Here is a 17,133-nt window from a genome sequence, read left to right on the forward strand (position 1 = left end):
AAGAGAGAGAGAGAGAAAGGAGAAGGAAGATTTTATCAAAATAGAAGAAAAATCAGTGGATTAGCTGAAGGGGATTAAGGGGGATGGAGGAGGGATAGGATAAGGGAAGGACTATGAAAGGAATTTGACCTGCCTTCCCTATGTACAAGGCACATATATGAATATGCCACAGTGAACTCCATCATCATGTATATCCACAGGAAACCTACTTCAAAAAAAAACTAAAATAAAAGTAAGTAGCAGAGGAGCTTGGGTTGTGGCACAGCAGTAGAGTGCTTGTCTAGCCTGTGTGAGGCACAGGGTTCGAGCCTCAGCACCACATAAAAATAAATAAAATTAAGGCATTGTGTTCACCTACAACTAAAAATATTTTGAAAAAGTAAGTATCAGAAAGATGAGTTGAGGAGAGGGGAAGGGAAGGAGGGAGGGAGAGAAGGGGGAAGTACTAGGGACCAAATTAGAGCAAATTATATTTCATGATTTTATAATTATGTCAAACTGAATCCTAATGTTATGTAAGACTAAAAAAAAAGAAGAAAAAAATTTAAATAAAAATAGAATAAAAAATAGAAATAAAGAAATAAGAGCAATGATGTGCACGCAGTCACACCTGAGGTGACAAAACAAGAGACGGTGTGAGACGTTGCACTGCGTCTTCAGAGCTGACCCGGAGCAGGGAGCCTGGGCTTTGGGGAGAGCAGGCCCAAGTCAAAGTCTTGCTCCAGGACTTCTGGGGGGATGTGCCATCCATAAACGATTCTTGCCTTAGGACATACTTTTTCCTAAGGAACAGAATCCCTTCAGCAGTGTGAAGCTTTGTTCAACCCCTTCGTTGAGTAGCACTCATTTACAATATGCCCAAGCGTTGCGGTTGCTCTGGGGTAACCTCTGTAACGTGGCCCCAGCTTTGGGAACTGCTGCAGCACCGGTGCCCTTCACAACGGGGGTCTAGCGGTCAGAGTCTTGGAGGCAAAAGGTGGAGACATAGAAAATCAGAGGCGGCCAGGGAGCAGGGGTGTTGGATGGGCAGAGGGCAGGGGACTCTGGGAGGCAGAGAGAATCTCTGTGCAGGAGTGGATATGTGTCATCAGACATTGGTCCAGACCCACAGGACAGTCACCACCAAGAGGGACTCCCAGTCCTAATGTAAACTATGGACTGGGGTGACAGTGGGTGACAATGGCATGTCACTGCAGGTTCCCCACAACCAAACGTTCCCCTCCCTGAGGTGCTCTGATAATGGGGGAGGCCACGTTCACTTGGGGCTGAGGTGTTATGGCGAATCTCTCACTTTCCTCTTAATTTTGCTCTGAACATAAAACCACCTTTAGGAAAACAGTTTTTTAAAGAATCTTAGAATCACAGGTAAGGTCAACACAGACCCACCCCTGCTCCCAGTGCCCTTCTGAACCTGGAATGTCTCCACACAAGCCCGCTCCGGAGCCCTCTGAGGCTGAGGGCTCCTGTGCAGTGTGTGAGTGGTGCACTGTCCCCACAGATCTGCAGGGGCTGAGGGTCGCCGTCGCGTGTCTGGGCAGGATGGGGATCACCATGGCCTATGAGATGGTGTGCCTGGTCAACGCTGAGCTGTATCCCACATTCATTAGGTGAGCGGGACGGCTGCGAGCCCTGTTTCCTGGCTAGAACTGCCTGGGCACAGCAGGGACACTCTGCTTTTGAAAGCATGGTGTAGGGAAGGTGGGCACAGAGAGGCAGCAGCTGGGCCAGCCATTCACCCCTCACACTTACAGGCAGGTGGCAGGCAGCGTCCAGAGGCTGTGGTGAGAACAGTAGGCAGGGCTTGCAAGAGAGGGAGGACCAGGTGGCCGGAGGAGTGAGGGCAGGGAGGAGGGTGATGGAAGGGCAGGGTCAAGCTGCTCCTTCAGCCTGGAAGTTGGTGAGCAGGATGGGTTACGAGGGCAACTGTGTGCAGACACCGTCTGTGTGCATTGAAAATAGTGTGAGCAGCGAGACGGGGTGGTGCACGCCCATCGTCCCAGTGATGTAGGAAGCTGAGGCAGGAGGATGGCAGGTTCAAGGCCACCCTGGGCAACTTAGCGAGAGACCTTGTCGCAAAATAAAATTTTTGAGGACTGCAGATATAGCTCAAGAGTGGAGCACTTGCCTAGTCAGTTCGATCCCCGGCACCTTGATAGAAGAAGGGGGGAGAAAGGACGAGGGGGAGGGAGGGAAGAACATGGCCATACTTCTCAGGCCTGGACACTCAATGCTTTGGGGAAGGAGGGTCCTCAGGGAAGGTGGGAGATCACTGCCTCCCGTGGTAAATCGGCTTCCTGCCCTTCAGGAACCTGGGCGTCATGGTCTGCTCCTCCATGTGTGACATTGGTGGCATCTTCACGCCGTTCCTGGTCTACCGCCTCACTGAGGTCTGGCTCGAGCTCCCGCTGGTGGTGTTTGGTAAGAAATCCCCACAGAGGGCTGAACACAACCCCCTCTCTCTGCCTGGACAAGGCTCCATGCCCACTAGTCCACACCAGTTACTAGAGGTTTGTGACATTGTCGGTCTGCTCATTGTAAACTATAGGTCAACCAACACTCACGCCTGGGACTCCTGCCTCAGAGACAGAGCTGAAGACAGGAGGGGGCAGGAGGCTGACCCCCACCCCTCTGGGTCTTGGTCAGAGAGCTGACCCTCCCTGACTCCATGCCTGGTAGCCCTAAAGCACAAAGCCCTTTTGTTTCACTAGTTCAAAGAAAGGCAGGTAAAATTCTGCATATGGCAATTTCCAAAACACAGAGGAAACAAAATCCACAAGGAAGAAAGGGCTTTGGTGGTGGCCAGCCTGAGGGCACTACCCCGCCCACCCCCAGGGCGGTTGGACTCCAGGAGCTGGGCAGTGCCTCCCCTTCCCCACGCCAATGGCGCTGGAACAGTCGGGAACACAGGCACGGAGCCCTGCCTGCCCACCCTCTGCCCACAGGATGGAAGGTGCCGGGGCGAACCCATGGGGTGCCGAACACGAAGCCTGGAGGGGTCCTGGGGTCCGGCACCCACATTCATTCGTGTCGTTGCCGGTTCCCCACAGCTGCAGGCCATGGGACAGGTGTCCCCAGATACTGAGACGTGGACGCTGTTTCAGATTCGTGCGCACAGGTTAACTGACACCTTGGAGCACCCCTTTCAGTCTCCTGAAGGACCCACTCTGGCCTCCTGTACCTGGCCAGTGCCCCTTTCCTGTGGGCACACAGGACATAACTGGGCTGGAGGAGAGGGGCCCAGGGAAGCCCCTCCAGCCTCTCTCCTGCGCTGCACATCACGGCCCCCCACACACTTGCCCTGGTTTGTCTCTTCCCTGTTCGAGGGATTTGGGGGGAACTGGGCTTCATCTGCTCTGTGTCTGTCGCAGAAGCTACAGACCATCGGTGGCCTCCCCCTTGAGACAGTGAATTCCTCCACACCCCAATATCATGCCAGAAGGCTGGGCAGGGCCGACAGACGCAGCTTGGCCCCCGTGTGGCTGGCACTGCTGAAGGCACACACGTGGCCCAGGTCCTCCCTCCCCAACGCCGGCCGAGGGACTGTCCCACTTCCTCTGAAGAAGTGCCCTCACACCCTCTGGACTCCTTCCGAGAGGAGTTAGGGGCATATCAGCCTCGGCCACTCCCTTAGGTGGACAGTGGGTGACTGAGGGGTCAGGAGAATATTTTAATATGAAAGATGTCGCCTGTTTCTCTAACTGCTATTTAACACAGCCACACAAATTCCAGGCCTGGGAGCTGCTGTGGACCCTCGCCTTCCCTGGGGAAGGAAGTGTGACTGCTCATTCCTCCCTTCCCCCCTTCCCCCTTCCCCTCAGGTCTTGCTGGCTGACAGGCTGGTCTACTGAGCTCCACTGACTCTCCTTCCTCAGCCTCCCAAGTATCTGTGACGACGTGTGCATGCCACCACACCCAAATTACCTTTTTTATTTATTTTTTGACAGCGCTGGGGAGCAAACAGAGGGCCTCACACATGATAGGCAAGAGCTCTACTGCTGAGCTGTGCCCCAGCCCGGGGTCTGCATTGCACCCTCCACATTAACTCAGACAATCCCAATTTTACTTGTGAAAGTGTGATCTCCTTCCCTCACCAACCTTTAATTTGGCAGCTAGCAGGAAACACAGTGTGCTAACGGTGGCCTTGAAATGGCGATTAGGCAGCCACCTAAGAAGTCTGAAAATCAAAACCCTGGGAATCCTGGTCGAAGGAGCCCTGCAAAAATAGATGATGCGCGTCCCCGTTCATTAGCTTGTCTTTGTGAACATACGATGCCAAATGGAAAATCCGATGAATCTATTGTTCATCGGAATTCTCTCTTCAGAGGTTCAGACGCCGGCTGGGTGTGTTGCTGCTTGCATTCTTTGCAATACAGTAACTACTAAATTTGGGAGGTTTGGGAGAGTTAAAGAGGTTAGGTATTTAGTGACCATGTTCCTAGTTCACACCAGGAACAAGCATTCTTCTAAGTGCTTGTCAAACACTAACTCATTTCAACCTCATAACAAGCCTGTGACGTAGATATTTTGTCAAAGGAAATTAGAGGGTCAGAGTGACTGCAGAACTTCCCAAGGTCCACAGACTGGTGAGGAAGTCAGAGTGTGACCAGGTGCTCAGTGCTAGGCTTGTGCTTCTGTGGAAGGGCTTTGTGGTATCCATTTTCACCATTTTTTTTGAGGGTAAAAATGGAATCTAGCAGGCAGTGCTTTGCAACTCCCAAACTAGCAAAGAATCCACATCCCACTTCCTGCATTCTATTATGAAAAAACATATAAAATCATAAAAGACCCAAACTTTTATCAGAACTTAAAGAAACAAAACTATCAACTAATAACAACTATGGTTGTTACTAAAGATTACAACTAGAGACGAAGAAGAAAGAACTACGGGGACTTAATTAGCAAGCCCTGAACTTGGACTAAATGGCCTGACTCTATTTTTCAATGCTATTGTGCAGTGATACGTGACTCATGACTTTATTTGCTGGTATTGGTCCAAGTGTTCTGACTTATTTTCCCTACCAAGTGCTTTATATTGGCACAGTTATGTTCTTTTTTCATAGATTCTTTTCTCAGAGTTATTTTCTAACTCCAAAGACTTTTAGTATAGTGGCAATGTCCTCTTGCCTAGAATAAACTTGACTCAAAATGTTAAGTATTTCATTTCCCTAAAAGGAATGGTCATCCAATGGCATTTGGAATTGGCACAATATTTATGATGGAAAATAAGGCAATTCAAGACGGCAAAGGAATCTATAAATAAATATATGAAAAAACACGACGGGAGGACGGGGGTGGGGCCCCGAGATAGACAAAGGGGAGCTCTAATTACAGGGTTCTGCCTTTCAATCTCTAATGTGATTTGCGTGTTGTCTTCCAGCTGTGATTGGCTTGATTGCTGGAGGACTGGTGTTGCTGCTTCCAGAGACCAAAGGGAAGGCTCTGCCTGAGACCATCGAGGAGGCTGAGAACATGCAAAGGTAGGCAGCTGGGATCCTGAGTGAACTTTTCAATAAATGTTTTGGGACAACTCTACCCAGTTGGAGAGAAAGATGAGGTTGAATCTGTGACTCATACCATACTGTGGGATAAATTCAAGCTAAACCAAAGGCTTAAATATTAAAGAAAAAAGAAAATACAAAAGTGAATACACTGCAGGAAGTTTCCTTTATATCTTCATGAGAAGGAAGGTTTTTCTAAATATGACAAAAATAATAATAATCCAAGACTCATAGAAGAAAGATTCATTTGTTTGCATTCACAAAAATTAAAAAATCTGCATCAAAAATCTATCATAAAAACAAAATGGCCGCCCGGCGCAGTGGCGCACGCCTGTAATCCCAGAGCTGAGTGGGGGGCGCTGAGGAGGGAGGCTCACAAGTACAAAGCCAGCCTCAACAAAAGCAAGGCACTAAGCAACTCAGTGAGACCCTGTCTCTAAATAAAAAGGGCTGAGGATGTAGCTCAGTGGTCAAGTGCCCCTGAGTTCAATTCATGCTACCAAAAAAAAGTCAAATTTAGAGAAAATATTCACTACTCCATAGAGGGCTAATTTCCTGAACATAGAAAGAGCCTTAACAAATCCATAGTAGTAACCACCCAATTGAGGTAATAGGCAAAGAACCTGAGCAGCTAATGCAGCAAAAAGGAAATCCAAACAGGTCTTAAATACACGATAATTGCTCAGTCTCCTTCATGATCAGATGTACACTGCACTAAGACACTTGGATTGTCCCAAATCACCTTACTTGGAGCCTGATATCTCAAGAGAGAGTTGGGGGAGAGGCAGCCTCTGGCACTGCTCATAGGAACACAGATTTGAAATCTGTAACAAGTGTCATGAGGACAAATGTGCATGTCCTTAAACTTAGCAATTCCACCTGCTCAGAATTTACGTGAACAAAATGACACAATCAATCAGTAAAACATTTTTTATGCTACAAAGATTAGAAACAACCTAAATGCACATTAGTTGGGAGACTGGTTAAATAAATTATAAGATTCCAATCAACAAACTACTATACAGCCATTCAAAAAATGGAAGGCAATTCTAATACCCGATAAGGAAATTCTTTAAATTGTACCTTAATGGCAAAAAAAGCAACACATAGAAAAGTAGGTATTTTATTATTAGTGGAAATACAGTGTAAATATATAAACATTCAAAGTATCACTAAAAATGGTGAAAGTATATGTTATGGTTTAGAAATTAGATGTCCCCCAAAAGCTCATGTATGAGACAATTTAGGAAGGCTTAGAGGTAAAATGAATGGGTTATGAGATCCTTAACCCAATCAGTGAATTAACCCCCTAATAAGGATTGATTGATAACTGAAGATAGATAGATAGATAAACGATAGATATATAGATAGATAGAAGCCCCCCCCAAACATAAGATTTTACTTCCCAAAGTTTCAATTACCTGTGATCCTCTACCATCCATCACAGTATGAAAATATTAAGTGGAAAGTTGCAGAAATGAACAGTTCATACATTTCACATTACATACTGTTCTGATTAGCATGGTGAAATCTTGCACGTGCCTCTTGTGATAAAATCTCACATTCATTATTTGAATAATTCCTTTGTCCACAGTATCTCTGTCATAGATGCTACCTACCCTTTAGTCATCTCAGTTAGTTATCAGATGGACTGTCAAGGTATGCAGTGCTTGTGTTCAGGAACCCTTAATAATGTTCCTGAAGTTGTATGCTGGCAAACTGGACCTTCCAAAGAGAAATTGTAAAATACTTCCTTTAAGTGAAAAGGTAAAAGTTCTCAACTTAGTAAGGAGAGGAAAAAAATAATATATAAGATTGTTAATAGATATGGTAAGAAGGAATCCCTTATTGTGCCTAATTTATAAACTAAACTTTATTATAGGTATCTATGTATAGGGAAAAGAGCATATATGTTCAGTATGTCTGTGGTTTCAGGTATCCACTGGGGGCTTGGAATGTACCCGCAAGGACAAGGGGTACTGCTATAGGTATATGTATGTGTATGTGTATATATGTGTGTGTGTATATATGTACATACACATACATCTGTGTTTACTTGAATCTCTGGAATAATGGGCAAGAACCATAACACTGTGTCTATGTATTTGGCAGCTATAGGATATGGATATGAGGGAGAATTTCAATGCATATCTTTTTGTAATTTCTGGATTTTAAACAATATGAACCTACTAAAAAGCTAACTTAAAAAGTCTAAATAAAGAGAAACTCACATGATGCCCTCTCCATAAGTCTGTTTTATGGTGCACTAAGACATTTTAATCTTTGTCCTCTCCATTTTGGGCTGTGGGTGCCGTGAGCCAAACTGACTTCCCTCCACTGAACCCTCACACGAACCTCTCCAGTACATGGGCAAGATGTTGCTGAATCACAGGGGTCGGACGCTTTTCCTAGAACGTGATCCGAGGGTTCAAAGGGGTCACACTGGCACACACTGCAGCCCCAGGTTCTCAAATGCTCTTTCTGGCCCTCCCAGTGTATTTTAAAGTGGGAAATTCCACATGATCTGGGCTTCCGTGATCTGTCGGAAAGCCAGATTTGGTGACCCCGAGCAGGCTTCTCCTCTCGTTGCCGTCACAGCAGCTGGGTGATGGCCCTGCTCTCCACAGGGAAAGTCCTCGGTGCTAGGCCACAGTCCCCACCATTTCCTGCCGTCCTGTGTGCGGCACACACATACCATCCGCCTGGCTCATGTGAGTATTTGAGTTTGAAGCACTTAACATAGGCCAGGCCCTTCTCCATGCTCCTTCCACGCACACAAGCACCCACCCCCACCACCGCCACCGTAGGACAGAGTAGGTCCTGTGCCCTATTGTACCCTGAAGCTAAGGATGGCCCCTGGCACCCAGAGAGCAGGAGCTCTCCAAATATTCCTGGAGTAAATGCAGAGTCCTTCTGCAGCATTGCTATTGGGGTCCTTCTGAGCTTTTCTCAGCCAGCTCAGTGTCGGGCAGGCGGTCGTGCACGGCAGTGAGGATCACAGGCCATAATCCTGAGGGACCTTGCTCACATTCCCATCTGTGTGGCCTGATTACCTCAGAATCTTTATTGTAAATGGGGACGACAGTGAGCACTCATTGGATTTCTGGGACCATTATCTGAGACAATGTATATAAACTTCCTGGTGCCTAATGGACAGCCCAGAGCCACTGTCACTACTCACAGAAGCTTTCGTAGCTGTTCTATGTAACAACAAAAATGTACCGAGACTGCTCATTGGAAATCAATCCATAAAGCCTGTTCTGAGCTGCTCTGAGCCTGCACTTCAGCAAGATGCACACACACCTGAACCTGTCACTGTTCAGGGTTCATCAGGATGTACAAAGATGGCTGAAGAGAGACTTCCAAAGACTATGCCTGCTATTTTATAGTCTGTCTTGTTACGTGATCTTCAGCTCCTCCTCTGAAGATTCATACCTGGTTTTTTTTTCTTTTTACTTTTTATTCTGTATTATGTAACTAGTTCACTGGTCACAGGCAGAAGGCAAACCTGTGTGAGACCCAGGGGATTAGGGGAGACAGTGAGAGAAGGGCTGAGGCCCCCAGGGCAAGAGAGAGGGTAGAAGGCCAGGTGTCCACAGGGAGGAGGACACACCACAGTTGGCACCAGAGTGGACACGGAGAACAGGGCAAGGCAGGAGCCACTCCCCCACTACCCAGGGCATTCCGGCCCAAGGGCACGAGGTTCAAGCCAGTGAAGAATGTACATGTCTCGCTAATGAGTTCTGCAGCTCACCTGTGAGCCTGCTGCCTTCTCTGTACAGGAGAACACTGGCTAAAATCATGGCCTGTGATCCTCTCAACTACTGCTTGCCAAGGCCTTTCCAAGTACTCCCTCACTGAATCCTCATATCCCCTATGAAATAGGTATTATTAGTAACCCCATTGACGACTGAAAGCAACCCAGGCACAGAGAAGTTAAAGGACAAAGTGACAAAGCCACAGTTCTCACCCTTGCAACTGGATTTCAGAGTCCACACTCTCCCTGCCCTCTGAGGGCCAGGCTCACCCGTGGAACAAGGTGGTGAAGCACCCCTGCGGTTGTGGGCATGTAGGCAACAGTCACCCCTTGTGGCTGTGGTTCTTGTTGCTGCCACTGTTGTTGTGTTGATTTCAGTGCTTGTGTTGTTGCTTTTGATTCTGTCATTGGCTGCTGCTAGGGGTGGTGCTGCCCTTGTTGCTGCTGCTATTGTTGTTCCTGCTGCTGTTGCTACTGCCACTGCTGCCACTGGTACTGCTGCTCTTATTAATGCTGCTGCTGCTGCTGCTGCTATGATTGCCTTTGCTGTTGCAGCTATTGTCATTGCTGATGCTGCTGCTTTGGTGGTTGCTGTTGCTGTTGATGGTGCTGTTTCTGCTGTTGATGTTGCTGTCATTCCTGCTGTGATCATTGTTAATACTGTTGTTGCTGCTGTTGCTATTGCTGCTGTGGTTGTTGGTGCTGTGGCTGCTGCTGCTGTTGTTGCTATTACTGCCTTTGTTGATGATGCTGTGACTACTACTATTGTTGCTGCTGTGGTTGTTTTTGCTGCTGCTGTTGCTATTGCTGCTGTTGCTGCTACTGCTGTCACTGATGCCATTGTTGTTGCTCATGTTGTAGTGGCTGCTATTGATGCTGTTATGGCTGCTACTTCTGCTGCAGCTACTGCTGTTGCTGAAACTGCTGTGGTAGTGGGTACTGTGGCTGCTGCTGATGTTGCCATTGCTGCTTCTTCTGTTGCTATTGCTGCTATTGTAGCTGCTGCTATTGTTGCCATTATGGCTGCTGCTGCTGTTGCTGCTGATGTTGCTACTGTTGCTGCTGCTGTTGCTGTTGATATTGCTGCTATTGTTACTGCTCCTGTTATGGCTGTTCCTGCTACTGTTGTTGCTGGTGCCATTCCTACTGCGGAGGCTGTTTATGTTGAAGATGCTGAGGCCATTGTTACTGTGGCTACAGCTGCTGCTACTGTTGTTACTACTGTTTTTGCTGTTGTAGCTGCTGCTGTTGCTGCTGTCATGGCTATTACTACTGTTGCTGCTGCTGTAGCTGCTGCTACTGTTCTTGCTGCTGTTGCTGCTGTTGCTGCTGCTGTAGATACTACTGCAGCTGCTGCTACTGTTGTTGCTGCCTTTGTTGCTGCTGCTGTTGTATCTCCTACTATTGCTGATATGAAGGCTGTTATGGCTGTTCATGCTACTGTTTTGGCTGCTGCTATTGTTACTAATGCTGCTGTTTCTGGGGCTATTGCTGCTGTTACTGCTGCCCCTGCTGTTGCTATTGATTTCAATGCTGTTGCTGTTCTCAGTACTGCTGCTGCTATTTCTGCTGTTACTGCTGCTGCTGGTGGTTCTGCTGTCACTGTTGCTGTTGATGCTGCTATTGTTGCTACTGCCACTGCTGCTGTTGATGCTGCTATTGTTGGTACTGCCACTGCTACTGCTGGTACTGCTGCTGTTTTTGAATATGCTGCTGCTGCTGCTGCTGCTGCTGCTGCGGTGGTGGTGGTTACTGTTGCTGTTGGTGGTGCTGTTGTTGCAGTTGATATTGCTGCTATCATTGCTTCCATGGTTATTGTTTTTGCTATTTTTGCTGTTATTGCTATTGCTGCTGCTGTTGGTGATGCTGCTGTAGCTACTGTTGCTGTTGCTGTTATTGCTGCCATGGTTGTTGGTGCCATGGTTGTTGGTGCCATGGTTGCTGCTGCTGTTTTTGCTGCTGCTGTTGTTGCTGCTGCTGTAGATGCTGCTATTGTTGATGCTGTTGTAGCTGCTGCTATTGCTGCTCTTATGGCTGCTACCATTGCTGATGCCATTGCTGAAGCTGCTGTGGTTATTGGTGCTATAGCTGCTGCTGATATTGCCACTCCTATTGCTATTGTTGATATTGCTCCTGATGTTGTTGTTGCTGTTGTTAATGATGCTGCTATTGTTGCTACAGTTATTGATTATGCTGTAGTTGTTTCTGTTGTTACTGTTACTATTAATGCTGTTGTTGCTGCTGTTGTTGCTAGTGCTATTGACACTGCTGAGGCTGTTGATATTGATGCTGCTGTTGCTGTTGCTGTTGCTGCTGTTATTATTGCTGATGCTTTTGCTGCTGTTATAACTGCTGCTGTTGCTGGTGCTATTTTGGCTGTTGCTGCTGATCACGCTATTGTTTTTGCTGCTGTCGTTGATAGTGCTATAATTATTGTTACTGCTTCTATCAATGGTGTTATTGTTGTTAGTTTCACTGCTGCTGTTGGTACTGCTGCTCTTGTTGAAGATACCATTTTTACTGCTGCTGCTGATGATGATAATGATGGTATTGTTGTTGCTGCTGCTGTTGCCATCAAAGGTGATATTGTTGCTACTGCCACTGCTGCCATTGGTATTGTTGCTCTTATTGATGATGCTGTTGCTACTGCTGCTGCTGTGGTTGCTTTTGCCATTGCAGCTATTGTAATTGTTGCTGTTGCTGCTGCTGCTGTCACTGATGCCATTGTTGTTGCTCATGTTGTAGTGGCTGCTATTGATGCTGTTATGGCTGCTACTTCTGCTGCAGCTACTGCTGTTGCTGAAACTGCTGTGGTAGTGGGTACTGTGGCTGCTGCTGATGTTGCCATTGCTGCTTCTGCTGTTGCTATTGCTGCGGTTGTAGCTGCTGCTATTGTTGCCATTGTGGCTGCTGCTGCTGCTGCTATTGTTGCTGAACTTGCTGTGGTTGTTGGTGCTATAGCTGCTGATTATGGTGCCACTGCTGCTAATGCTGTTGCTGTTGTTACTGTTGCTCCTGATGTTGCTGTCGCTATTGTTTATAATGCTGTTGTTGTTGCGACAGTTATGGAGGATACTACTGTTGTTGGTTTTGCTGTTGTTATTGCTGCTGCTGTTGCTGTTGATGTTGCTGCTGTTGTTACTGATCCTGTTATGACTGTTCCTGCTGCTCTTGTTGCTGATGCTATTGCTGTCGTTGCTGTTACTACTGATGCTGTTGTTGCTGCTGTTGTTGCTGATGCCATTCCTATTGCGGAGGCTGTTTATGTTGAAGATGCTGGGGCCATTGTTACTGCGGCTATAGCTGCTGCTACTATTATTACTACTGTTTTTGCTGTTGTAGCTGCTGCTGTTGCTGCTGTTGTAGCTGATGCCATTCCTATTGCGGAGGCTGTTTATGTTGAAGATGCTGGGGCCATTGTTACTGCGGCTATAGCTGCTGCTACTATTATTACTACTGTTTTTGCTGTTGTAGCTGCTGCTGTTGCTGCTGTTGTAGCTGCTGCTGTTGCTGCTGTCATGGCTGTTACTACTGTTACTGCTGCTGTTGCTGTCATGGCTGTTACTACTGTTACTGCTGCTGTTGCTGCTGCTGTAGTTACTACTGCAGCTGCTGCTACTGTTGTTGATGCTGTTGTTGCTGCTGCTGTTGTATCTATTGCTATTGCTGCTGTGAAGGCTGTTATGGCTATTCATGCTGCTGTTTTGGCTGCTGCTATTGTTACTAATGCTGCTGTTTCTGAGGCTATTGCTGCTGTTACTGCTGCCCCTGCTGTTGCTATTGATTTCAATGCTGCTGCTATTTCTGCTGTTACTGCTGCTGCTGGTGGTTCTGCTGTCACTGTTGCTGTTGATGCTGCTATTGTTGCTACTGCCACTGCTGCTGTTGGTACTGCTGCTGTTTTTGATTATGCTGCTGCTGCTGCTGCAATGGTGGTTACTGTTGCTGTTGGTGGTGCTGTTGCTGCAGTTGATATTGCTGCTATCATTGCTGCCATGTTTATTGTTTTTGCTATTTTTGCTGTTATTGCTATTGCTGCTGCTGTTGGTGATGCTACTGTAGCTACTGCTACTGTTTCTGTTGTTGCTGCCATGGTTGTTGGTGCCATGGTTGCTGCTGCTGTTGTTATGGCTATTATTGTTGTTATTGCTGCTGATGCTGCTACTGTTCTTGCTGCTGTTGCTGCTGTTATAGCTGCTGCTGTTGCTGCAGTTATGGCTGTTACTATTGTTACTGCTGCTGTTGCTGCTGCTGTAGCTACTACTGCTGCTACTATCGTTGCTGCCATTGTTGCTGCTGCTGTTGTATCTCCTGCTATTGCTGCTGTGAAGGCTGTTATGGCTGTTCATGCTGCTATTTTGGCTGCTGCTGTTGTTACTACTGCTTCTGTTTCTGGGGCTATTGCTGCTGTTACTTCTGCCCCTGCTGTTGCTATTGATTTCAATGCTGTTTCTGCTCTCAGTACTGCTGCTGCTATTTCTGCTGTGACTGCTGCTGCTGGTGCTGCTGCTGTCATTGTTGCTGTTGATGCTGCTATTGTTGCTACTGCCACTGCTACTGTTGATACTGCTGTTGTTTTTGATTATGCTGCTGCTGCTGCTGCTGCAATGGTGGTTACTGTTGCTGTTGGTGGTGCTGTTGCTGCAGTCGATATTGCTGCTATTATTTCTGCCATAGTTATTGTTTTTGCTATTATTGCTGTTATTGCTATTGCTGCTGCTGTTGGTGATGCTGCTGTAGCTACTGCTGCTGTTGCTGTTGTTGCTGCTGTGGTTGTTGGTGCCATGGTTGCTGCTGCTGTTGTTATTGATGTTGCTGTTGTTGCTGCTGTGGTTGTTGGTGCCATGGTTGCTGCTGCTGTTGTTATTGCTATTGCTGTTGTTGTTGCTGCTGTAGCTGCTGCTATTGCTGCTTTTACGGCTGCTACCGTTGCTGATGCAATTGCTGAAGCTGCTGAAGTTATTGGTGCTATAGCTGCTGCTGATATTGCCACTCATGTTGTTATTGTTGATATTGCTCCTGATGTTATTGTTGCTGTTGTTAATGATGCTGCTATTGTTAATGATGCTGCTATTGTTGCTACAGTTATTGATTATACTGTAGTTGTTGGTTTTGCTGTTGGTATTGCTGCTGATGCTGCTGTTGATGTTGCTGCTGCTGTAGTTGTTGATGCTATTGCTTCTGTTGTTGCTGTTACTATTAATGCTGTTGTTGCTGCTGTTGTTGCTAGTGCCATTGACACTGCTGAGGCTGTTGGTATTGATGTTGCTGTTGCTGTTGCTGCTGTTATTATTGCTGATGCTTTTGCTGCTGTTATAACTGCTGCTGCTGATCACGCTATTGTTTTTGCTGCTGTTGTTGCTGATGCTGTAATTATTGTTGCTGCTTCTGCTACTGCTGCTATCAATGGTGTTATTGTTACTTTCACTGCTGCTGTTGGTACTGCTGCTCTTGTTGAAGATACCATTTTTGCTGCTGCTGTTATTGCTGATGATAATGATATTGTTGCTGCTGCTGTTGCCAACAAAGGTGATATTGTTGCTATTGCCACTGGTATTGCTGCTCTTATTGATGATGCTGTTGCTATTACTGCTGCTGTGATTGCTTTTTCCATTGCAGCTATTGTAATTGCTGCTGATGGTGCTTCTGTTGCTACTCCTGTTGCTGGTACTGTTGCTGCTGCTTTTAGTGATGTTGCTATTATTGCTGCTGTGGCTGCTGCTGATGGTGCCACTACTGCTACTATTGTAGCTGCAGCTATTGCTACAATTATGGCGGCTACTGCTGCTGCTACTGTGGCTGAAACTGCTGTGATTATCAGTGTGATGGCTACTGCTGACAGTGCCACTGCTCTTAATGCTGTTGCTATTGTTGCTGTTGCTCCTGATATTGTTGTCACTATTGTTAATAATGCTGTTATTGTTGCTGCAGTTGTTAATGATACTGTAATTGTTGCTTTTGCTATTGTTATTGATGCTGCTACTGCTGCAGTTGCTGTTACTACTAATGCTGTTGTTGTTAGTGCCATTGCTTCTGATGCTGTTGATATTGATGCTGTTGCTGCTGCTATTGCTGCTGTTGCTGTTGCTGCTATATTTGTTGTTGCTGCTGTTATGGCTGCTACCACTGCGGTTGCTTCTATTGCTGTTGCTGCTCTTGTTCATGATGCTGTTGTTTTTGCTTTTATTTTTGTTGCCGCTGTTGCTGTTGCTGTTGCTGTGGTTGTTGATGCTGCTATTGTTATTGATACTCTTGCTGCTCTTTTGGACCCGGAGACTATGGAAGCTCAGTAGATTTGTGTGTCTCCCCACCTGGAGCCTGAGAGATTTCCTGCACTGTGGGGTGATTTGGTGAGCCTCTGCTAATCCCCTCTCTGGTTGGACTGATTCATGAATTCTGGAGGGGAATTCTGTGGGAGCTGAGTCCTCAGGGAAGGCAACACCAGATTGAATATGACTATAAGGAAGGACATTTGCAAAGGGTTGGGCTTGGAACAGCACAATGAACAAAAAAAGCATTTTTCCAATGAGCATCAGCAACATCCTGGCGTTCACAGAGAAAAATGAAGAGAAAACTTCAATCTGGGCAGCTGTTTTCATTACATTCTTCACTCATCATAACAACTGAAATGTAAATGAACCTTGTAGAAATAATTTCTCAATGTTTGTGTAAGAACTGATAATAGTATGTGAATTTTTCAATCATCATTTTTAACAGATTTAAGTTAATTTAATATTTATTGCATTCTCTATTACAGAGGAAGACAGAACACCCTAAAAAAGGTACTTACTTAGGCCAATTCCACTTCTAGAGGAGAGTTTTTAAACACCCATTCTATTAGCTATTGACAAGGCCCCATCCTTTTTTTTAAATGAGAATCACCACTCAATGTGCGGCAAACCAATCCTGGACAAATCCTACACTGATTTTTTTGTGTCATTTATTATCCACTTAATTTTGGTTTTTAGCCTCCTCATAATTTCTTTCTCCCCTCTCCAATTTTACTTCTTACTGCAGACCAAGGAAAAATAAAGAAAAAGTGATTTACCTCCAAATCAAGAAATCCGATGTTCCACTGAACTAAGGAGGGCGCTGCCCAGCCTGGCTGTGATGATGCGGAAACCAGAAGCAGAGATTTCTTCACCCACCTCGGCCGGGCAGTTCAGCTGGACTTGTGCTTGGGCTCTGTCCTGTAGACCCATGGCCAGCAGAATTTGTGGGCCTGCTGTGTAAAAACCAGCCCGCAGACCATCCTGCCGAGACAGTCTGTTCTCAGCATTCCCAGGATGATACCCATTGACTTACTGGAATTTTTTTTCTAACTTTTTATTTCTTTATTTGATTCCTTTCCCACAATATCAAACCAAAATACACAGGGGAACTGTGGACAAGGGAAACCAAATAGAAGTTGGGAGAAGAGATTTTGTTTTCTTAAAGAAATAGAACACCCAAAGCAATACTAAGTGGACCAGAACATGTCGAGAACTTTGAATAGGGCCTTGCAGGATCATAGGTGAAGAAATTTTTGAATACATTGATTATTATCTGGGATAGACTTGAAAAGAAATTCAAATAAAAGATTCAGAATACAGCTTGAGTCCACAGTAAGTCCTTCTGTATCTGTGCTGGATAAGCACCAATGTCTGCCCTCCATCAGAGATCCTCAGCAGAGCCCAGTGGAGAACACAGTCGGCACAAGTCAGTCACAGACGATAACTTTTTGGCCTAGTCAAAAATTCTTGATCTTTCACTTAAACATTATCTATTGGCTTTTTAATATTTAAAAAAATGAAAATTTAGCTCTCTTCACCTCTCCACTCATCCCAAAACACTTCTCTCTTACCTTCAAACTGCTGTATCACATCTTTATTAAATCAG

The 17,133-nt window shown here is 46.1% G+C and overlaps 1 protein-coding gene across 3 annotated transcripts in view; it reads left to right on the forward strand.

Annotated features, from left to right (window-relative positions):
* The window catches only part of Slc22a2 (solute carrier family 22 member 2), a 33,838-nt gene extending 16,992 nt beyond the window's left edge, over positions 1–16,846 (forward strand). The window contains exons 8-12 of one of the 3 annotated variants that reach the window (XM_078018795.1): positions 1,499–1,607; positions 2,306–2,418; positions 5,378–5,477; positions 16,013–16,037; positions 16,273–16,846. In XM_078018795.1, the coding sequence (XP_077874921.1) occupies positions 1,499–1,607; positions 2,306–2,418; positions 5,378–5,477; positions 16,013–16,037; positions 16,273–16,287 (362 nt within the window). In that variant the 3' untranslated portion in view covers positions 16,288–16,846. The other 2 variants (XM_005321425.4, XR_005733067.2) reach the window with 2 other exon arrangements.
* The last annotated feature ends 287 nt before the right edge of the window (positions 16,847–17,133 follow it).

Source organism: Ictidomys tridecemlineatus, chromosome 8, assembly GCF_052094955.1.
Source record: "Ictidomys tridecemlineatus isolate mIctTri1 chromosome 8, mIctTri1.hap1, whole genome shotgun sequence".
In the NCBI taxonomy this organism is placed as follows: domain Eukaryota; kingdom Metazoa; phylum Chordata; class Mammalia; order Rodentia; family Sciuridae; genus Ictidomys; species Ictidomys tridecemlineatus.